Raw genomic sequence first — 24,808 nt, forward strand, 5'->3', positions numbered from 1 at the left:
AAGTAGAACCTAAAGTATCACATAATTGCAAGTGAGTCTTTTAAACCCTCTTTTACTGGTAACAAAATACAGCTTTCAAATTACAGCCATTAAGAATCACATTCCTTCCTTCCATTTAGATCCCAAACAACCAGTTTGATATGCTTAAAGTTTTTTTCTACATAAATCAAAATTCACTACTGAGAACAACTGTGTCAACACTATAAGGAAATTTGTTTGCTGTGTTAAATTGAGCTTCAAAAGCATGAATTGAACATACATTTGTGATCCCAAGTAATGCCTCTTCTTATATCCATTCAAAGTGTTTGCTTCATTGCAGCTTATTATAAATGTACTGTCTAAAATGCAGCAGCATGATTGTTCAATTTCCAGGCCATAATTTTATGATAATCATATGTAATATATTCATATGTCTACTTCACTGCCTAACAAAGCCCAAACTGTTTTGTTAGCAGATCCGCTTCCCCCATGGTTCAAATTTCTTTGCCTCAGAACATTACTGAATAACAACATTAAGAAAGATATAATCAAAATTTTACTCTGTATTGGGCAAACAAAGGAAAATAACATTGGAAGCTGAATTTAGCATACCAACTTTATCAAATACTGGTATCTAAGTGATACATAAATTATTAAACATGCTATGGAAGCATTATTAGAAAGATGGGGGTAGGGAGAAAGATTATAAATTTATAAATGTTTTCAACATCTAGAAATCCTATTAATACTTGAAAACATGAAGACTGTACAGAGACAATGTGCATATAAACTAAGACTAGAACTAAGCAAACTTGCTTTTAATCTGTATTTAACATGTGTTTCAGTTTTTGTCTGTAACATATTTACCAAAAATAGCAAATTTTTTTCTTCATAAATTTCAGAGGCAATTCTTAGTTACTCATAAATCTATGCTAGAACATAAAGAGATTTAGAGGACTTGTAGGAAATAGAAATTCTGATGACCCCCCACTACTTCACTAAACTGAATGGTTTGTCATCAATCAAGTCTCCTATGAACCAAAGGGTTGAGCCAGAGAGGAGAGCTCAGTCTTGCTCATCATAACTTTTATACACTCTGTGTAAGAGTTTTTTTAGAAGAGTATCAGATCTTAAAATCACATAAGTCTCTTGCGGCAGAATAACATCTTATTTTTAAACAAAATTTACAGAGTTTGTATTTGGCTGGGGTAGAGCTAATTTTCTTCACAGTGGCTACTATGGGGCTGTGTTTTGGGTTTGTGCTGAACACAATGATCATAATATAGAGATGTTTTTGCTATTGCTCAGCAGGGATACATAGAGCCAAGGCCTTTTCTGCTTTTTGTACTGCTACACTGGCAAGAGGGCTGTGGGTGTATGGGAGGTTGAGAGCAGACACAGCCAGGGCAGGTGACCCCGACTGACCACAGGGATCTCCAGACCATATCACATCATGCTCAGTATATAAAGTCAGGGGAAGAAGGGGGAAGGGGGGGTATGTTCGGAGTGATGGCGTTTGCCTTCCCGAGTCACCATTACATGTGATGGGCCCTGCTCTCCTTGAGATGGCTGAATTCCTGTCTGCCCAAGGGAAGCAGTGAATTAATTCCTTGTTTTGCTTTGCTCATGTGCGTGGCTTTTGCTTTCCCTGTTAAAATGCCCTTATCCTAACCCACGAGTTTTCTACCTTTTATTGTTCTGATTGTCTCACAGATTCTGCTGCTGGGGGAGTGAGCAAGTGGCTGTGCAGGGCTTGGCTGCTGGTTGGCTTAACCCACAACAATAATAAAGCATGAACTTTGATTTTTCTAATATAGGATGACAACAAAAGACAAACCACATTGATTTTTAAAACTCTGCCATTTTGAGGGGACATTCTTCCACCTGATTGCCAAGGTTTGACTTCACAATCCTGCTGACTCAGTCCTAATTTTCGTAGCTAATTAGTTTTAATAGGATAAGTTTTACATAACTGTTAGAACCACTTGAATGACAGAGCCAATAAATGCCTTGACGAAACACTGCAATAATACAAAACACAAAGCCAAGATGACCCAAACAACAATAACAACAACAACAAAAATCATCTCAGCAGTGCTATGGCATAAAAATAATAAAGCAAAGATGTGTTGGGAAAAAAGCTGCAAAAGTCATGTTAGGGATTTTTCATCCTTCTAAGATTTCAATTAGAAGGAAAATAATCTTTTTTCTTCTTACTGATAATATACCACAACAAAAAGATTAATGGTTGCTGACTTAATGCAGACTTTCAAAAATTAGCTTTGATCAAAGCAAGTGCTGTAGTGAAAGTCAACTGCCTTAACCCACATCTCAGCTGCCTTTATAGCATTGAGCTGGCTTGAACTCCCTCCCCTTTCTTGAATGGTTTCCTTTAAACTTCAAAGCCTAACTGGCTTTGAGGCTTAAGACACAGAAAGCTTTTTTCCTCCTTCTTCAAAAGCAATTAAAGACGTGAAGTATAATCTGACCTATAATCTAAAATCTAAGCACGCAGGTCTTCTTGATCATTGTGGGGTTATAGAATGGAAGGGGTTCGACAGGGAAGTTAATAGTGGCTCTGAAACTGCAAACAGTTTTACAGTGCCTGCCAGCTGATGAGGTCAGTCTGCTGAAAGACAGGTAAGCAAGGGCTAATCTATCAATGGCAATAATTTGTCAGTAAATCAGGCTATAAAGGGGTTCTTACTGCTTTACCTTTCATTGCAAGCTCCTCCTTCCTTTCCAATCCTTGTTATTAATGAATCTGCAGAGTTATGAAGCCAGATTTCCCAGGGCACCACAGTAATGGATGTGGAGTGGAGCAGCACAGACTGCAGTAATCACAAGGCAGAAAAATGGACAATATTCTTGGACTCGGAAGAGTCACAACTGGCTTCAGAGGATATAACAGATTTTGTCAAATGTGGTCTGAGAAACCTATAAACTTCTTGGCCTGTTTGGGCAGCAGTGTTTCTAAACAAATCAATAAGGACAATAAAACAAAAACTTGTGTAAAATTAGCCAAACAAGATTGCAACTTTCAACAGTGAGCGTTGATAAGAGGAAATAATGGTTTGATAGTTGGTTCTGCCAAAGCCCTGAAAGATAGGAAATCTGGGAAAGCCCACTGCACATAAGCACACTTTTCAGGGCTTTGTCTATATACTTTGTTATTGTATGGGAGATGAATAACAAAATAAGGGAGCAACGACATTTAGTCTTCATTTATATTTCACAAAATTCACCCACTTAGCCTGCAAAAGCTAAGGAAGCAAAGCCAAGAAAAGTGTCTTGAGCTTTCTAACCATATGACCACTCCAAAAAAACCCTTGTCATAAAGCTGCGGCCTGCAAAGACCTTCTGCATGGGCGCATTCTGAAATTTCAAGCTTAATTTGAGCACTCTGCTCAAGTGCTACAATTGTGGGCCAGGACTGAAACAGCCTTAGTTCCCTAACAAATACAGCCAAAACCATTTGTTTTGCTTTTCACATTATGTCATAGCATTGCAAATAACCTCATAAACCCATTCTGGATTCAGTCAGTGACACCAAAAATTCCAGCCAGGAAAAGAAAATCCTTAAAGGCACTTCTCTAAAAAGAATAAGGAGTGATGGAAAGAGATAAGAAAAGAGAAAGAAAAACCAGGTAACAGTAATGGTAACTCTGTAAACCTGTTGCCCAATAATCTCCAAATGTTTTCTTATATGTTAAATCAACTTCATTAGCTTGCTTTAGATAAAAGAGCTTTACATACATAATTCTGCAGTTGAAAAGCCCAAGGTAAAAGAGAGCTCATTTGTCAAGCAAGAGTGCACACACGGGCAATTCATGAACTGAAACAGAAAGCCTTGGCTTGTAGTTTCCTGCTATAACTGCTAGCACTAATTACTAATTACAGATTTTTTTCCTTTAAGTTCTGAATGAAATATTAACAAGCTAGTAATTAAGTAATTCAGGGTCTGTTTGCTTTAGTGTTTGCATTAGTGTTAACTTTAGTATTGTAAATCCAAAACCTCTGACTCACTGATCCATAAATGTCCTTCTAAATTAATCAGACACATCCTTTGTTTTCCTTGTACCAAAGGTAAAATACTCTGAAACCTCTTTCTAGGCATTAATGGCATCTAAAGTGTAACAGGTGGAAAAAGAATGTAATGATGTAGTAAAATGCAGTAGTTGTATCTTGCATTATTGTCTAAAAGAACAAAAACATTCTTGTCTCTAAATCTGAATATTCTTCTTTTGCATATTCCTTTACATTGCTTCTATTATAGACCAGACTGTTCCCTACATCCCACATGGGTTTAAAAGAAATGCTACAACACATAGTTAATCTACTCCTCCAATGGTCACCAATCAAGCATGGCTAACCATGACCCACTAATGAAATGAAGCAGAAGCTGGGTTGCACTTGTCTGCATCATGGTTAAATTACAACTGGGTAGTTAACATACGACACTAATCAGGCATTTTATTTCTCACGTGGTGCAGCATTAATACACAGGTAATGGGCAGCTCCTCAAGGCAGTGAGGACTATGGTCACTATTAATCACCACTAGAAGAGTGTCTTGAGGCCTTGCAGCTGGATAAAGGGGCTCAACAGCACTGTTTTGCTGTAGCCTGACTCCCTCCCAGTTGGAGCATTCTTAGGGGCTTGGCTGACTCAGGGAAAGAGAGTCTGTGGATGACTTCTGCAGAGTTTTGAGACAATTGTCTTCCAGTAGAACCCAGGTTGTTACTTCTGTTCTGTACCAGTGCTGACTTCTCTACTTCATGCATGAAAAATAGACAAAAATCTCACATCATTGGCCATACAGAATCCAGCACAGCATCTCATGAATCTACCACTGAGAACATACTCAAATATTTTTTATTACAACACATTAAGCTAAAAATCAATAGATTCATTTACCAAAATGGATTTAGTACTTCAGCTAACCAAGGGAAAGTAACATTTTTTTAAAAGAAGTGACATTTCATTATAGCATTCGGTTGTAAAGTCATTGGCAGAAATTTTTCTGTATACCAATTAAACAGTAACTCACTGAAGTCAGCAACATAAAAAGCAATGTTGCATATTTACAGTTCCCTTCCCAGTAAATGAAAACATCTACAGTTCTCAGCAATACAAATAAAGTGTCTGCACAATGGTCCTAACAATGCTGCCGCACCTCTGATCTTTCCAAATCTTTTTAAACTATTTTTCCCAAAGACATAACATGCTATCGTCTCTACAATCAACCTTCTTTTCCTTTGGTGAGAAGCAGAAGTGGTATTTTGAAAACTTCAATTTGTTGAAATATAATAGCACCACTGAGCTCTATCGTTCTTCACTTTTATTCTCACTTTATGCTAGGAAGATAAAACTGCAGTGGTTTTACTGTTGTCAAACAAAAAATAAATAAATAATGGTTTTGTTGAATAATATATAACAAGATACTGCATCACTATTATTCAATTGAGTTTTAATATATATTTCTCTCTCAAATGTGTAACTTTACCAATACTAAAATCATTCTGGAGTACTTTCAAGCAGAGGTATATGTGACCCTTGCCATGAGAATTGTGAAACCTAGTTTGATGAAGAAATAATTTAAGTATTTCACTGTAAATTATACAAATAGAAAAACAAATTAAGAATGCAACAAGAAATAATCTTTACTGTCTGTGTACAGCTTCATTTTCCCCTAGGATTACTGCTTTCTTAGGTATCAAGGGCATTCTTTGAACTGTGCACATGCTATTCATCATTTCCTTGGGTAGGAGATCAGCATCCTTCTACTTTTACTAGTACGGAATCCCATCTTTTTGCCTACAGGCCAGCCTTTCAAAGGGCACCATCTATTTTAGTTCCACCTTCCTCCTTATTTGCTAAGCTTCTATAAGAGCAACCAACTTTCTCATCAGAGGTCTAATGAAGCCTAAGCTTGGAGGATTTACGCAGTTTTAAAGATTTTGTCTGAGAAAACGGTGGAAAAATTAGATATCTGAAAATCAATTACCAGTAGCTGAAGTGACAATTAAGCCACAGTGCTTGTCTGTGGGGAATACTATACTGGAAATGCTCACTTGCAGTTAAAACAGCTGTACAATATGAATTTGGTTTTACTCCAGCCTTTAATCTCATAATTAAAAAAATCCAGAGAGAATGGCAAGACGAGTATTTGCACCATTATTTTAGTTATTTAAGATTAAGGAGCTAGTTTCTGTATGTAATCCACAGAGAAAGACTGGTACCTCTAGAAAGCAATTTAAAAGACTCAGTGAGGCAACCATCATGCTCTTTCCTTAGAGGTTCCCAGATTCACCTCTGGATTCAACTGTCTTCCACCGCCTATACAAGGAGCCTGTGGGGTCTATGGTGGCTGAAATTAGTTCATGTGACTATCCTTCTTTATAGTTATTCTAATGAGACAGGATATTATCCACAACCCCTTTTCCTTTCAAAGCTGATGTCCTGCATAATTATCTCATTTGATATTTCTTCTACCTTCTGTGTTATTGTTTGCAATTCTATTCTTTTTCATTTATCTAAATTTAATCTGCATTTGCCTTTTACTAGCCCTAAGCCAGCACAGTACCTTTCAATAAGATAATTTTTGCCATCAACTGTTTTTCTCCAATCTTATCAGTATCTGACATTTAAAATATTCCATGATATTCACTATGCATTTTATATATACTATAAAGAAAGGTCTCAGAAACAATTTCCTAGTCAAAGAATTTCCCTGTTATACCATCTCTCATCCTTTGCAACTTCAACATCTTGATTTATTCATGAGTAATTTATTTTAAAGACGTTATCATCTGCATTTCGCAAAGGTACTACATGTTCAAGCTCATTCATCAAGTTCAATCTCATTTCTTCAGTTCAGATTCAAAATAATTCACCTCTAAAAAGCTTAATAAATTTAGATATACTCTGCCTACAAACTGTACAGTAATAATTTGCTTTCTTTTCCCCCCTCAAGCCCGATCTTCACTGGTGTTCTCATACTTTAAAACAATAAACAACTAAGAAATGGTTTAAAAAGGCCTAAAATGTGTCTTTCATTGTCTCTTTTGAATAGAATAAATTTCTAACAGGCTCAGATTTTTCTAATTTGATTTAGAATCTATTTTTTGTATCTATTCTTTCTCTTTGATGTTATCCATTCTACTGCCTTTATTTCACTTGCCTCCACTACCAACTAAAGCCTCTGATACAGAAAGAAAATATGAAGAATTATTTCAAAAATCAGAACAGATTAATAAAGAGCAATTATGATCACAAACATGACATGAAATGAATAATTTCTGAAGGAAACAATAAAGACATGCAACTTTAAGACACTTCTTCCTCTGAGAAGACAATTATCTACGAGTTTCCTAAATTGCCTAAAACTCCAGGAAGCTTGAGCACACTGCTATACTGTTTAAGTACAGTCTTCTAGTAAAAAGAAAATGCAAATGCAATCACATTTATGGAAACTAAGCGTGGGGATGTCTACATCAAAGGAAAAAACAGTCCCTGTTGCCACTCAGTCAAGCACAGGAGCTGGCCCCACAAACAGCTGTTGTCATCAAGGTATCCTCAATTACTCAGAACAAATTATGCTCTCTATGTGCAGAGGCACACCCAAACCAGGTTTGACAATGCAGTTATAACACAGGAACAGCTGCAGCAACAAATTACCATGTTCAAGAGCTTAAAATCATCATGGACAAATCATTCTCTCTGCCAGATGATTTTTATAAAACATAAGAAAGCAAAACAAAAGATGGTGCCAGCCCCAAATCACTCACATACGGGAGCCAGAACACTCTCAAACACTGAAGCCTGAGGAAAGAACAATGTGACAAAGAGGACGAGGACAATAGCAAAGCACAACTTGCACTACATCACAAGAAATCTGGCAGTTTTACAATGACCTGATCAGTTATTCCACTGTGACAAGTATGAAGGCTCAATGCAATGCAGATGAGAAATATCTGCAATATCTATGCTCATTTATTGCTAAAACAAACCTCTCATTCTCAGGATCTTTCTCAGCAATTTTTAGTTAGTAGTAAGCAATAACTTTATGGTTCAGAGACAGAGCTTAAGCCTTTTGTTTTGCTATCTCTTCAATATGGAAAATAAACTGTCCATTAATGTGTTATTTTAATGAGACATAATCTGCATGTCCTATTGCTCGCATTTATCACAGTATGCTTTCATACCACTGGGTGCAGGAAAGCTACCAGAAGCACAATGTGGTTATCGCTTTGAAAATACAGTTTTCAGTATGACTATGCATCTCAGAATGGTGTCTGTAGGGGCTCAACACTAAATACTTGGAAAATTACTAGGAAGGCAAGAAAGCAAATGAATTCAAGACAAAGGAATGCTGGGACAAAAAAAGAATATAATGAAAACTAAAGTCTGATGGCAGACATATTAGCTACTGCTGGTTTCAAATCTCATTATTTATCAAATGAAAGGAAATGGGAAACTCCAAATCAACCATCTCTAATGTGATAAAAAATTGCTTTTTGGCTTAATCATTGGTATTATGACAGAAGTACCCTAACCAAAAGAACCGAAGAAGAAAATAGGAATGGTCTCAGGGATTAACTTTGGAGGCTTTCCCTAAGAGTCATAGTAGATCAGTATTGCTGCTCGAACAGGCAGCAGACAGGACTGGAAGAGAAGGGAAGGTGTGACTGTTACATAGCATGATTGTGACTTCCCAGTACATATGCAAGTTTAGTTAGTCTTCCCTTACTCGTGCACAAGAGGTACACCCCATTTCATGCATTTACGGAGTCTCTCAGCTTGTTTACATCCAACAGCTACCCAAGAGCAGCACTGGCTGTTCTTCTTCCAGCCTATTAACTCCTGAGCTTTGCTACTAATGAAGCCATTGCTGCCACTTACAATTTCTTTTCTTCTTTGCTATCATTGTTTTAAACTTAATTATATGGCTCTGAACAGTCTATAAACCTCTGAAGTTTTAGAAACATTCCTGAGAACATCAGCTTCCCTTGGTTCCATTTAGACTCACAAATTTTTAGTTTAAGCCAGAGATGCTTTATTCTTAATATATTACCACATGCTCCATTAAAAAATCCATACTGTCATTACAGGAAAACAGCTGAAGAATGACTTCAAAGAAAAAAACACCATCTTTTTTTCTTCTAAATTAATATTTTAGTGAAGAAAACACAGCATGTTCTTTGAAAGAGGACCATAGCATCTCTGGTATATAATGCAATTCTACCTCTTAATGGAAAAAAAAGATGCATCTTTTCATATTTTTTGTATTATGAGGAAAACAAGCACTTTTAAGGTAAACATTTAACAAGAAATAAAGGCAAGATACTAAGAATGGAAGTACTGAAAGCCTTGTATAATGTAAGTTGTGGTCACAGCCATAGGAAAAGATAAGGAAGAACTGACTGGAATACTGTATGTTAGTATTACAGACTGAAATAAAGCTCTGTGCAATCAGTAACAGCAGAGACTCAGAAACATCCAACTGCACAGGTTCCCGATAAACACAATACATTATGCAGTTTTATATATCCTTATGAAGTAAAGTCTCACAGTCGTGACTGCTTGTACTCTAAAATGTCACAGAGCCTGAAAAATTCAAGTAAGAAGGGCCACCCAGTCATCACCCAATCCAGCCTCCTGCTCTCAGCTGAATTAACTTCAAGGATGAGTCAGGTTGCTGAGGGTCTTTTCCTGTTAAATTTTGAAAATCTTCATGATTTTCAATCAGAGATTTTATGGTGTCTTCAGGCAACCTGCTGCTGCACCCAAATAACCTCACTGTGAAATTTTTTTCCTGGAATTTTCCCACTTGTCCTTCCCCAAGCCTCTCTGAGAAGTGTTTGGCTCTTTTTTTCTGCCATTTCACTTTAGGTGATGGAGGACTCCAATAAGTCCCCCCTCTACCGTTCTCTTCTAAACAACCCCAGTTTCTTTAACCTCTCCTCATAGGCCAAATGCTCTATGCTTCATCCCAACCCCCACAGGAATCACTCCAGCAGGGTGACTTCTCGTGTACCAGGGAGCCCAGAGCAGTGGACGGTTACCCCACACGACTCTCACGAACACTTGAGCAGAGAACAGCGACCTTCCTCAGCCTGCTGGCAATGTTCTGGCTAAGACAACCCAAGGTGTGGTTGGCCTTTACCAGTGCAAGGGCACATGGCTGGCTTGCATTCAGTTTGTAGCCACTGGGACCTTGGGATGCTTCTCTGCAGAGCTGCTGCGTAACCACTTAAGGCTCCAGCTCACTCTGTCCCTGATTCACAACCCTGAATTTGCCTCTCCTGAACTTGTCAAGGCTCCTTTGTCAGCACTTGTTTTTCTAAGCTTTTTGAGAAATGAGGTATTATCATACTGATTTTGTATTGCTAGAATGTATTTGTAAGCCCAGGAAATGGAAGGCTTAAAAAGCTTCAATCTGTTCATTTTTACAATACTCATTAAAAGCATTTGAAGTTTTTTTTTCTTACATAGTTAATCTAGAGGTAAATAGAAAACCAAAAACCCTCAATAAATTAAGATCTACAATCAATTAGCTATTTTAACCTTCCCAGAAGGCTTCATTTACCCTATGCTTAGCAAGAACAAACTTGGATTGATTTTCAAAAAAAACCTACTAGGAGCTGAAATAACAAAAGCTGTCCCCACAAAAAAAATCATAGTCCAAAACCAAGCACCAATTATTCTATCTTATTGGCAGCAACAGAAAACTACAGAGGTAATCTTCCTAATTCTGTGGACTTCTATGGAACACCACACGCTTTACAAAGAACAATTTTTTAAACTGAATTCATAGGCATAATCATGACAAAAAGCAAAATGGGAACTGATCCATCAGAACAGAGAAAATTTATAAATTATAGCTCATTAACATTTTGTTCTTAGGGGCAGCAATTGTGAGAGCATACAAAATCACTGCTTCAGTTTTTGCAGTGCTAATGCAGATTTTCTAGCTATTCTCTTTCTGTTTACATCGCCAGTTCCAAGGCTAGATTTTTTTTTTTAATATTTTTCCCCTTAGTATGTCTATAAGGAATAAATATGCCCACTGTATGCTTGCTTTTACTGTAATATAAATGCACATATATACAATATATTACTATTTTACTTATACTATTTATACTGCCGGTGTCTAACATTACCAGGCAGGACTGAGAGTCCTAATATTCCAGGATCTATACAAATACACAGGCAGTCAGGACCCCTTGCACTTAAAGAGTTAGCAAGTGCTACTGAGAAAAGCTGCAACAAAGAATGTCAAGATGTAGAGAAATATAAGGAAGAAGTCAAGCGATAAAGAATTAAGTCTTATGCTTTTTGTCTTTCCTAGTTAATTCTTAAAGCAATGGTTCAAAATCGTCTTATTTTCAGAATAAGCTAAATTTAACAAACATATAACTTAGGAATGAGCAGTGGGTGATTTCTTGGTAGCACCTTACAACATTTTCTAACTTGCAGTTTGTTCAATAAATCCTCTCTAGCACCTCCCTCACCTTCTTTACAAGATACCAACTGTGTGGGTAGGGCAGAATATCTCAGATTCAGTTACTGCTCTCGCAGATTCAGAATTTAGTTATTGAATATGTTCAGATTGTTGTTTAGGACACAAAGTCCTTGTACCTGAAGCAGAAGATTCCAAGATGCCTAAGCACTCCAGGTTCCATCAGGTTCACTTCAAGTCCTAGGCTGCCCTCCTGAAAACCCTCTCACTGCTGAGAATTAATTTTATTTTTAATGTAAAACATTCCATCATTCCTGCTAAAGGCAAACACAGTCTGTAACCCTATGCCAGATACCTTTTCATGTATCTCAGAGGCACCCTGAAGATAAAAAATAAGATGCTGAATTTGACTCAGTACTTTATGTGGAATCAGTGCAGAAGAAAGCAATGAGTGGAAAAGGACAGGTTCAGGCTCCAGAAAGCATTATTCCACCATTGTATGACTTGTCATGAGAAGACTGTATATTGTCATCTTGTACCAATAAACATTAGGAACAAAGCTTAGATTCCCACTACATTGAGAAATTTCTTTGAAATCAGCCCCACTTTTTAAGTGTTGGTGCTAAAACTGTTTCCACATGTTGACTTCTGCATGACCCACAAATATAGATTTCCATAAAAGACAAAAATAATAAGGAAAAGGAAAAGAAGGATTTCCTTATGTAGCTTCTCAACAGTCCAATACTAGCAATTCCAATGATCCCCAGTACAGCTTCCACAACTAAAAAGAGGATATGAAAATCCTACTGTAACATCCCACAAAACTCTATAAACATAAGAGCCACCCACCAATTCTGTTGGAAGACTGTTAACAATAATAAATATATATAATTAATGTTGATTACTTTATCCTAAAGATGCAGTTTGAGGTTCAGAAGAGGTAGAAAATTATACAGCTTTATCCTCATTTTGTGCGTTTTAATTTAGAGTGACTGTGTTTAACGAAATGTAGAGAGACAGATTATCTGAGTTTATCATCTTTCACAATCATTAAATTATACAATTATCACATTCCTTCTCAACAGTGTCAATGTGTTTGTTCCTAGTGGGAGTTGGATCTAGATCTGTAGCTCTCAAAGTGTTCTTCAGCTTTCAGAATAAAATTATTTCTGTCTAGCATAACACATTTATTCTCCTATCATCACTTTCCCAGCTTAAAATCATCTTCTCCCCTTCTTCTTCCCCTCATACCTGTGGTAACTCTGTTAATATAAAGATAAAAGAATCCTTCTCTGACAGTACCTTGCTAAGCTAACCAAGCGAGTTACCATTATTTGTCTTTGACAGGCCTCTATTCTACCCTGTGGTGTCTCTTTCAGTTTGAAATTATTTGTCTTCACTGCGAACAACCAAAATCAAACACTTACAGATAAATCTGTATTTCCATTTTCTCAGAAACATCTCACTTCAGAAATTCTAGGGCTATATTTGTTGGCATTTTGAAGTTGAAGAACATGATATCCTTATATCATATTCTATGGTATTCCACATCACATAAAATACAATTACAGCACAAAACAGTAAGAAAGGGAGATAGGCAACAGAAACAATTCAGACTACAACTTCACTACGATACATGAGTAATCCTTTCTTGCTGTGGTAGCGAACACAAAATCCTCTGTCAATATGCATGAAAGTACAGTAAACAAAGCATAAAATAATTAAGGCACCAACATACTCTTAGTGGCTGTCAACAGGCACAAACGGAAAACTTTTAAACATTTTTTGCTACAAGACTGTACAGACCACACGGCTACTCTGGAGCTATGTCACGACAGCAAATGAGCATATGGCGAAAGCTGGACTAACTCTCCTCATAAATTTGGAGTGGTCTGAAGAGCTGTACCCTAAACAAAGGTATCCCAAGCTTTGGGGTCACGAAGTGGTAGTAGAAGTCATTGTCATTCAGGGAAGAAAAACATGCCAGCTTCAGTCGAGAAATCAGCAGCTAATCCTAGCTTAAAAAATAAGCTCTTGAGAGTAGCAAGATCATCAATTCATTCCTTTTCCCTCTTCTTTCGGGAAAAGATTGTTTGGTAAATTGTGGCCAATCACTTCAGTAATCAACTACAGATGTTTGACACTGCTGAAGGAGTCATGAATGATGATGTCTCGCCTGGTTCTCAGACATCAGTTCAATTCAGCCTGTGTGTGTGGACAAAGGTAAAGCAGCTATGTTGAAGATGTTTCAGCTATTGGGAACATTGCAGTAAAATTTCTGAGGTGCTGAAAAGTTGCCTGCAGATCTTAAAGGTGGATGAATTTGTATTTGGAGGGTCTGCACGTTTTGATGTGATATGATCAGAGAAATAATTTTGGGGTGATTGCCTGCTGCAAGGCCTCTTTCTGGCAGAATTCCATAATGCTTTATCATGTTTCAAGTTAACAGTGTATTTGCTGAGGGAAAATGAGGCAGTTGGGCAAATAATAGCTTAGAACGAAACTGCATTCCCAGAGTGTAGGCGGTAAGCTTAGCTGCCTCAGCAATCAGCAATACTGTTCCCAAGTTTAATAAAATCACAGATAATGGCTACTTAGCTGCAGGTCAGAGCAGAGAGCTTGATTCCTTTCTAGTCCTTGACAGCAAGGCTGCTTTAACTACAGCACCAAATTCCTCAGAAGAAAACTTAAAACTCATAATCTCTCCACTGGGGTCCTATCACAGAAAAAAAGTACTAAGAACCCACTACTATCTCCAAAATATTCTTTTTCAAAGAAACTGTCCTCATATTCTATTAAATCAAACAATTCTATTTTGAACAAAGTAGTCTTTATTATGAAACTTTCTAATAACTGCTCTTAAAACACTAAAAATAAAATAGTAGTAATTAATCTTTTTTAAATGGTAATTTAATGTGTTAAGAGCCCAAAAATGAAACTAGTCATTAGCTTATAGTAAAGACTGCCAGAAGCTTCATTACTGATTAATAATGGAGAACACAGTGTACTGAACAGTTTCCCCTAACCCCAGAAGCAACTAGGAACCGAATCGTAAAAACTTACAATACTAGTAAATTGATTAAGCAACATAATTTTCTGTACAGATATAATTACTGCATATAGTGTAGCTAAGTTTTCACAGTAATCTACATTGATCAAATCTCTAGTTTAAAAACAATGTGTCACATATGTTATGAAGAACTCTTTTTCTGTAAACAGGTTAAAAGCCCAGTAAAATACCCTTCCATTGGGTGACTATTATGTATGCTGGGACAATGGATTTATTTACTTCTAATAAACAAAAAATTTCTATGATAAAGTTTTTGCTTTAATAGCTTCATTGTTAGTAAAATAATACTAACAATATTTAAGGATAAGATATTGAAGAAAAATTGCTAGTTAATTCCAGCTAATGTCAACACTTTATCTTGGTAATCAAGATTGTCACTTACAGAAACCTTTTTCATTTCATCAGATTTACAGGAGATATTTAATTAATACAACCACTTAAGATATAAAGTGATGCTAAAGAAAACTACAAATCATTGAATTGCTCAGAGTTCTTTTAATGAAAGCAGAAGTGTATGACAGTAACTACTATTAATACCACTACTAACGTAGCTTAAATGGGAAAAGAAATGGGAAAAGAAAACAAACATTTATGGTGAAACTTCTACAATACCTTGAACAGACACTAGAATTAAACAATAATTTATAATAGTTTTATTTAGAAACAAAATGAAATTATTAAGAGCAACTACCCTCTATTAAATAGATTTCTTCAATATAATCTTAAAGAATAATCCCCTGGAAATAAAATAAGCAACTACCACAACAGAATTTGAACTAAGCTAAAGGAAACAGTCATCATTTTTTTAAGCCACTGAACTTACTGAAACTCACTAAATATTACCCTAGAACAAGAGTGATCACAAACACAAAGCAAAACTTTAAAGTTCTATCATGAACTCTGTTCAAAGTAGCAACATACAAAGTCCTGCAATACCTATGAACTGGAACATTATTAGAAAGTTCCAGGCACATCCCTCTAGCCAGTAAAACACTGTTTATTCCCCATTTCTTCTATCTATCTGCTACCAAATGCAAGATTCAAAAGCTTGAGGAGTGAATGCTTCACATTTCTTTTGTATAATGAAGTACAGAGATCAAACACCTAAAAAGCACAACCACAGATACCACTGAAAGCAAGTTGAAGAGGAAAATCAGGTAATTTCAGTTAATCTTACCAGTTCAGCTATGTCTCAAAAACATTATAAATATTAATATATATTAATGAATTATTAATATGAGAATGAAAGACATAGAAAAATCATCCTAGAAGAGACGTTAGTATTTCAAACTCTTTTCCCAGAATTGCCATCTAGTCTTCATCATCAAAGACACCAGTGCAATTATCTCCCGCACAGTTCTGGAAAATCAAACTTGTTTGCTTTTGGGAAGGGATACTTTGATAAGGAGCTTCTCTTTTGCAGTTTTGTAAATGCACACAAATTGAAACATGAATTTATGAGTGCTAGCATGGCAGTTTATATGTTTACTATGAATATTTCAAAGCCCTGGTAACATTCCTACTTGTGCAACTGAAAGTGCACTAAAATGCACTGGAAGTACTGCTGTCTAATAATGGTCCACTTTGAGTAATAAATCTATGCTGACAGACAAGTGTAGTGGTTTGAGGCATTCCCTAATGCACACTTTTAGCAAAAGTTTACCGTATCTTAATAGAATACATAATACCTGGGATGTTTGCAAATGAACATGAGTGGGTAATTTATATTACAAGAGAGATCAATCCATTACACAATGTGTAAAAGCATAGCTGACCCAAAAGGTTATAAAGACTCTGCCTTATATATATTCCAAGACAATATGTGGTTCAGCAGTCTTTTAACTGGTGGAATCATTGGCAAATGTGTATTAAAGACCTGAAGAGCCACTGGAGGAAGAATGAAAGAAATGCTTTGAAGACCTGAAGAACTGTTGGGGGGAGAATGAAAGAAACTTGTGTCAACAGTTACGAAAGACCACTGTATATCTCCAGACTACATAAACTCCTTTTCCAAGCACCAACTCTTAATGTGAATTAATACTCCCTTTCTTTTTGGTGCTGAAGATCTCTATGACATTGTGATCCCATCACTCTACACCAGTTCCTCCTGCTGCCATACAGACAACATTCTAGAATCTCAAGCAATCAGATAGGAGCCTCAATTTCAAAAGCTTTTGTTTTTGTCAACTATATGCCATTTCCCAGTTGAAATTAATAATACAAACAACAAGACAAGTTTACCCCTTCAGCATTGCCTTTAGCATCAGAAGCAAATCAAAGCAACAGTGTGCAGACATACATTCACTCATATATATGCCTATAGCTCCAAAAATAAAAGTTATGTTTTATAGAATACAGCTCACAGAATTATCTTATTCAAACTTGGCTTATTCAAACATATCACTGTAAACTACAGTAATTAATTACCTACTCAAATTAAATGTATGTCAGATATTTATCAAGCATTGTACCATATATAAGGCAAGAACTGAAAATGTTATTGTGTCATATCTTCAATACTGCGCCATCCCCTACACTTAAAAAGGCATCAACAGAAATACAGAAGGGTATGTAGAACAAAAAAAAAGGGGTACTGATTGGAGATACAGAATGGTTGGATACAGAGAGCAATTAAATAGATTAAGTTTCTGTAGTTTGAAAGATGCAAGATTGGGGTAATGTGGAGGAGAAGATAAAAGTCAAACTTTTCACCAGTTCTCTTGTCATAAGGCCTAGGTTAAACCCAAAAGAATTACTGGGCAACAGATTTAAAATAAAATATCTTGTGATAGTATGGCTTTGTATGTTGAAAATTTAGTGGAAAGTCCCGTAGGCACACTCAGGGAGGGAAGTCCAGCTGAGTCTACTGAGCAACAGGATGCAGATATAACTTCCAGCACAGAAGACCTTGCATGCAAATTGCAGGAAACTGTGAGCAGAAGGGCCTCTCCCTGGCTGCAAGTGATAGGAGGGGCACCACTGCTCACTGCAGGCAGTTGAAAAGGAACGCAGTATTTACCTCTTTTCTCTCACACCCAACCAGTAAACTTAAACTCTTCCCAGCCATAGGGAAAACCTCCCATTTTGCTGCTTATTATTCTTAGAAGTGGATGGAGCAGGCAGAAATGGGCCTCATTTGGAACAGGAGAACAGTTAGAGAACTTTCAGAAGCACTATTCTGAAGTTATCACCAAAAATATACAATCGTATTTCTGATGAAACTTCTGGCAATATGTTTCATAAAAGAAACATTTAAATTGTTTGATTATTAGCCAAACTGAATAATACACATGTAGGAACTGAGAAGATGAAAGAAAGGGAAATGGGAAGATGAAAAGCATGCATTTGTTATTTTAAAGTCATTTTAATACAGTACCAAGGTTTAAGCTATAAAAAGTACTTGTTAGGTATGGTTGGGAGTACTGTTGTTTAGTAACATAATTAGAGATGGTAAAGGAACACATCTGAGTTTCAGAAATTAAGTTTCATTTTGATGTAAAACAAAACCAAGGCTTTTAAAATTCTGAGGGGTACAAGCATATGCACACGATGGAGGGAACAATGCAGCCAAGAATGCAGAATATGTAGTAATTACAGGTATCATCTGAGAGATGGGAACATTTCCGCATTCTAAAATAGATACATTTCCCCATCTCAGTGTAATGACTGACATGCTAATGCCTCCCTCTCTTTGTTCTAATAAAATACCCAGGAAACTCATCAGAATCAGTCCATATATTCTTGCAAAACATTTTTGTTTGCAACTGACATGACAATAATTAATTAGCAACTGGCAATTAGAAACACGAAACCATTATAGTACCACTGAAGGAAAAGAAACAGTAAGTCACAAAAGACATATGATTTTCCAGCAATTGTATGAGTCTTTCATAATAAATCTAATAACACTGGGAAAACAATCTGTGCTTTTTACTGTAGTGTCTTCCCTGTCAAGGATCACTTAAAGAATTACAGGGCTCCAAAAGTGGCTTTGTTTTGAAATCTCTCTGACAAGACAACCTTCTGATAATTAAACCAGAGTCAAAATTAATCAAAAGATGATAGGAAAAACTAAACTTCTTTGACAAGTGCACAGATTAAACTAAAACCAAACCCAGAATATGGTAAACATAACCAAAGTAGCACTATTTCCCATTATTTTTCCTGAAGCCATATTGATAACTTGAAGCCTGAAGTTTTCTAAATCATACAGAAGTGAAATAACTGAAATAGCCACCTCCCCCCCAGCTTATTAATCATACCTTAATTTGTGCAAAAGGTCTGTCAAAGTTTCCAACATAAAGAAGACCAACATTCTGGGTGAGTAGCCTAAAAAAATGAAAAAAATCTTTTAAGATATCACTTTACATCCATAAGTTTTTTTCTGCATCTCTAGTAGTGGTTACCAAACCCTAGCAGGGTAACAAGCTTCATCACGACAGCAAGAGCTACCTTTGCAAATCTGATTACACAACCTTTTTTGAACTACTACAGAAAAGGAAAAATGTGAATTAAAGATGGATGCACATGAGTAATTTATGTTTACAATGCAAGCAGCTCTTCAATAAAATCATTTCACAGGCTTCTTTGTGATGGATGTCACTCCGTAATGTGGAAGAATGGCAGGTATATGCTTCTTCTATTTATTAGAGACCATTAGAGACAAAGAGACAGCAAGAGAAAAGACTTAAGTAAATACACAGTCAGAGAGCAGGCCCAAGAGCTAAAACAGATTAGGACATGTAAAAGTATGCACAGTAAGACAAAAATGACATCACTACAAGTAGAGAAATAACATAGAATCTCTGCAATATTGTCTAATGGCTTGCTAAATAAGAAGAGCCCCAGATACAGCTTGTGCCTGCTGTTCTCTTCAACTCTATAAAGTCATTGTGCACACCACTAAGATCCAGAGGGACAGTGGGATAAGTTGACTCAACTGACTGTTGATACTTCTGGAAAAGAGTTTGATTTCTGCAGATACTGTGCAAGTCAATGCCATCAGTACACAAACTCCAAATTCCAGAGGAGTATCAGGGCACTGCTGTTACAAATGAGTTGACAAGAACATCACTGGCCAGTAAAAAGGGCAGGAGAGCACTGTGCTGTTCCAACTGGACAATCCTCCAGACACAGTCAAAACATTCACATAGATAAAATAAGTAAGAAGAGGTGGTGAACTATCATCTTCAAAAAACCCTTCTGTAATTAGATATGGTATACAAAAATTTCCAGGACACTTACAGAAATACCCAAAGGAAGGAAAGAACAGTAAGGATCAGACCAGATCAGCCACAGTACAGACAGGCAAGTGGCTTTCTCCCTTTGCCCATTAGTGTGCCAGATGAAACTGGGAGGACTTGTACTGTTTTGCAATGGTTCTGCAGTATACAGAAGTCAGGATAAGCACATCAAACTTATTTTCAGTCAAATAAGTCAAATTTATTCAGAACTCATGTGTCTAGAATTGGAATATCCAGCATACTGATCAAACCTTCTCCTAGGACTATAACACAAAATAAGAAAATATTAAAGGGTTTTCTAAATGGAAAGAAACATGTGGGAAGCAATTAGTGAAAAAGGTTTAAAGAGACTCTCTAAAAAGGATTCAGGGTATGTCACCATATTTCAGAGAGAGGCATCTTAAAGTAAAAAAGCATTCTTAAAAAGAACTGCACATAATTATTATAAGACAGAAAATAAAAACAAAAAAATCCACTAGCTGTATTTCTAGTAAGGGACCTTAAGAAGAGAAAACATACAGAGTGATTACTCCCACATGATTATTTTTCACATTTCCTTTACTGGATAAAAACATAGGACCATTAAAAATCTAAGTCTTTGGATGGCTTTAGTTAGAAGTAATGAACATCCAGGGAACCTTAAGACTGGTCTTTCCAGGAGACTATACTGTTGTCTATACTGTTTAACTTGCTATCACTGATGTACACTCCAAACGAACTGCAAAAATTGGCTTCCTTAATCAGACTGACACTGACACAGTACAAGTTGATTACTATTTATTCACCTTTCACTGCCTTTTCACGTGCTATTTACATGGCACTTCAAAAAAGCAATGTTAATTCAATGCAGTGTAAGCAAAATTTTTAGGGCATAGAGTTATTTGTAGCTCTCCCTTGCTTAAATAAAAGGTTGCATTCTGTGTTTCTATAGTTTACACATTCCTCTTGAGTTATGAAATTCAAAATTACATCACCAACATGCAAAAGCACTCAGTTTTCATATAAGAACTCAATACAGTTGAAACGAGCATCCCAATATGATCGTAATTTAATGTCCTGAAACACTCTGGTTTTCTGCCTCTAAATGGTCTGAGCAATTAAAAAATTCTAAATCTCATCACTAGTATAAACTCTTTTACTCAGGGTCTTTCTTATGGGCATAATCTCTGTATTTCAGAGACTGAGGTCACACAGAAGAGTCTGGACAGGTAAGCAGGCTGTGACAAGAGTCACTTCTGAGGCTCAGGATAAGCAAAGCGACTGCAAGAGTGTATTTTGAGCAGTTCATACACAAACCAGTTGTGAGTTTCCCTCTAGGCTACCTGGATCCTAGTGCTGCTGTGCAGATTATGGAAGGAGGTTTCCAGAAAGGAGCATGCACAGAAAAAGAAACAGGGTGGAGCCAGGAGCCGCTACCTCTCACAGGAGCAAATCACTGCAGATTAGCTGAACGCAGTAACTTGCTCCTGTGCGAAGCAGCAGCTCCTGCGCTTGCTCTGTTGCAAGAGCGGCGGCACATTGTGCAGGAACACAGACTGAAACTTGCAGCTCTAGCCAACAGCAGAGGCCAGATAGGCTGGCAAAGCAGGGAATATTGCAAGAAAAACACAGTGTGTGCAGCAGAATGGCTGAAAAGAGGTAATTGGCATTGGAAAGGTGAACCGTGCCAAAGGAAAACGATGAGCAATGAACAGGCAAATAGGCCTGAGGTGTCTGGTTTCTCAGGAGGAACACTGCCCTGCAACACGCAGTGGTAGGCACCCAGAGCTTCCAACAGCACTGCTTTAAGTTATTCACTACCCCTGTGAAACAGAGCCTCTAACTCCTTCCTTAAATTTCAACAAGAATGCTCACAAAATCCCAGAACTGATGACAATTTATCATATAATAACTTGCAGTATTTTGGGACACAGGGATTACTTCCACTTTACAGTCAGAAGCAGCAAATAGCAGCTACAATGGTGCTGGGAAATGATCTAAGAACTTTATCCTTCATGTGCTGTGGGCAGATTTGCAGTCTTCACAGAGGTTGCTGGTGAAAAGACTTCAATCTGGAGAAGAAGTGTCTCAAGAGTGGAATAGTTATGAAGCAAAATGGAGAGAAAAAAAATTCCTGACACTCAATGGGGCTACTGACCCTAGTGCACAGCTGCATCTTTACTGCTAAGTACACCTCACCATACACATTAGTGGCTGATTAAGGCAAAAAAATGGAACACACGCCATTTTAAGTATAAACTGGAGTCAGGATAAAATTTTAGGAAAATCTGTGTGACCACACTCACATTCTAAACTCCCATATTTAAAATAGCTTTATAATAGGGATTAATATTAGTTATGGTCTGAATGTTTTTATGTTTCATTTAAAATATACCTTTTGTGTAATAAGCATATACAAATACTTCCACTGATATGCTCTGTATGTGCTTTTAACTGCCTCTAAAATCACTCTGGATGCATTTGCATTTCAGACAGAAATGACTGTTAGAAGTCATGAACACAAATGAACAACAGCCCTGAGAACAGAAGCAACACCTGTGTAAGTTCAATAATGGTATTTTCAAACTTTGGAAGTTCTTCATGGATAGCTTTCAAGAGAAAGGTAACTTTCATACTTAGTTTAATAAATTTTGTATTCAATTATGCAAAGAAATTATCCCAGTATGTCATTATTGCACATGATGACACAAGCACAAATAAAGCACTATGACACAGTAGAAAGGACACCAAATTCATGTGATGCAGTTGATGTCCTCTTAAGAATATAATAAATATTCTGCATTTATCCTGTGGTCACTTAAACTGGGAGGAGAAACTGTGCACTGTGCTGCAATATCATAATCATAGAAAGAGAAGCAGTTTCTTAAGTAATTTCTTGAACTGTCACTTGAATTCCCCTACGGTGACATTCCAATTATATTTTACTTCTTGCTTATGATAATCATTCCCCATTGGTTTAAAATTCTAATCATGTATTTTCTAGGAATAGGAAAAGAAGAAAATCAGAAAAGCATAGAGAATTATAAAAATTATGTTAGGGTCAAAAGAATTAACTTATATTCCATTTTTTTCAAAATCATTAATTATTTCATTAATTTAATTCACTGACTATTGTAAGATAAGATAGTGAAAATAATACACTAACTATTATGAAATATAAAACTATATAAAAGGATCCAACAAGTTCTAGAAAAAGGCTAATAACAGGGCTTGTGAATTTAAACTGACATGTGTACATGGTCTGCAAACAACATGTATTTCATTTTGTTCTAGAAGTACAAAGAGTCAAAGAACTTGACAGTTCACAGAAGCAGTAGCTTCACCCTGCACGCAGAATACTGACAGTGGCAACACAGGGGCTTCCCAGGCAAGACAGAAGAGCTGTCTCTCACTTTCCACACTGCACTTATCAAATCACTTTTTCAGGCTATGAAAATACTCTAACAAAATTTCTTACTCATCAGTCAAGCAAGAAAACTTTTTTCATGGATAAATATAAGCTATTCTAGTATAATTATCATAGTAAAGAGTAAGCAAATAGACTGTATGTCTGATTTAGGACATTCTTCCTCAAATTAGAGCACAAATTGAAAAAAGTTACGAAGGAACTGGAAGAGATATTACGCACAGCTGGTTAAATAGTAAAGATGCAAAAACCGTGTGTTTGAAGACGAGGTGAAAACGGTTAGGAAACAATACATTAAAGTGCAAAAAAGACACCGTAAACAGTTTTATAATGCTAAATTCATCTCTGCAACCCCACAGAAATGTAAGCAAACACCTTTCATTTGATGAATTCTGAATTTGCAGAATAGTCCACGTCAAGTTAATGGTGATGGCAATTAACATAAAAGTGTATTCCAAGTAATATTCACAAGGAAAAATGCAGTAGATAGCATAAACTACAGATTTGAATTTAACACCCTCTACCTTCCAACAATAGTACTCCAAAAGTGTGTTCCATTAGTCATATTAATAAGCATGGTGCTTTCAAGCACATGCAACTCAGGCAAAAATACCAGTGTTATGTGCTAATAGCTGTTCAAGCTCCTATGTGTGATACTTGAAAGGCTTCACTGAACTACCTCACTCCCTACAGTAAATCACTATCTGTCCTTGACTATTGATAATGAGAATCTAGGAAGTAACTGATTCCTGAAAGACATAGTTCCACTGAATAATGTCACCACGGTTATACACCAAATCAAACAAAAATTACATTTAGAGGGCTTGAAACTGCAAACTGAAATGACCTCATAAATACAATAATGGTCTGCAAGCGATTCTAGACTGTCAAAAAGAACTGACCAATATTAAAGTTTACTTTCAGTTAGTAGGGTTTGTGTTATTTTTTGAAAAAGTGTTTGGCCGTTATGTTGGTTTTTTGGGGGGAAGAGGGGGAGTAGGTACACAAACACTTTCCTAGAGACAGGGACATTTTTCAAGACACATTCTTGCACTCCATAAATAAAACCACAGACGTTTCCAAAAAGCACTTCTTTTTGTTTGCTGCCTTTATGTCTAGTGCTGATAATATTTTAATGTTTGTCCAAAGCCTCTGTGGCTTTTTCTTACAGGCAAATTACATAAAGCAGCATTTTGACTACATTTACATATAACCTATCCATAAAAAATAAAGGAAAAGTAAGTAGAAACAAAAAGTACCTATTAAATAATCATGCCCATTCCTCCACCAATGGAATATTATTCCCTGTAGTATAATGAGCAATTTGGCCAGGCTGGCCATAAATTATCTGGAAAATGAGGCTGCTTGACTTTTCCTTTGAGAGATTATTACATAGTTCAAGAGATTTCACTATTAGAATCTATTTCTAACAGTAAACATCAATTTTTCTTTCTGAATATCATCCCTTTCTCCTCACTGAAATATGGGACAGGAGTTAGGAACTATTCCCAATTTGCTGAAAGACCTGCCAGACACGGCCTGTGCTGTAACTCTGCCCAGATTTATCCATGTTTGACAAAGCAAGAGCACTTACACAGCTCTGGACTCACTGGAATGTTATAAATACACATTATAATCTAAGACCCCA

At 36.6% G+C, this 24,808-nt stretch overlaps 1 protein-coding gene across 3 annotated transcripts in view; it reads right to left on the bottom strand.

Moving 5' to 3' along the window:
* The window catches only part of RNGTT (RNA guanylyltransferase and 5'-phosphatase), a 177,874-nt gene that overhangs the window by 14,844 nt on the left and 138,222 nt on the right, over positions 1–24,808 (bottom strand). Inside the window, exons 14-15 of one of the 3 annotated variants that reach the window (XM_051777751.1) lie at positions 18,774–18,840; positions 4,057–4,751 (exon numbers count right to left, since the gene is read on the bottom strand). In XM_051777751.1, the coding sequence (XP_051633711.1) occupies positions 4,749–4,751; positions 18,774–18,840 (70 nt within the window). In that variant the 3' untranslated portion in view covers positions 4,057–4,748. Of the gene's footprint in view, positions 1–4,056; positions 4,752–15,902; positions 16,440–18,773; positions 18,841–24,808 lie in introns of those variants that run through there. The other 2 variants (XM_051777750.1, XM_051777749.1) reach the window with 2 other exon arrangements.

The sequence above is a fragment of the Manacus candei genome, unplaced genomic scaffold (assembly GCF_025592945.1).
Source record: "Manacus candei isolate 608988 ecotype Guabito, Panama unplaced genomic scaffold, ASM2559294v1 h1tg000011l, whole genome shotgun sequence".
NCBI lineage: Eukaryota > Metazoa > Chordata > Aves > Passeriformes > Pipridae > Manacus > Manacus candei.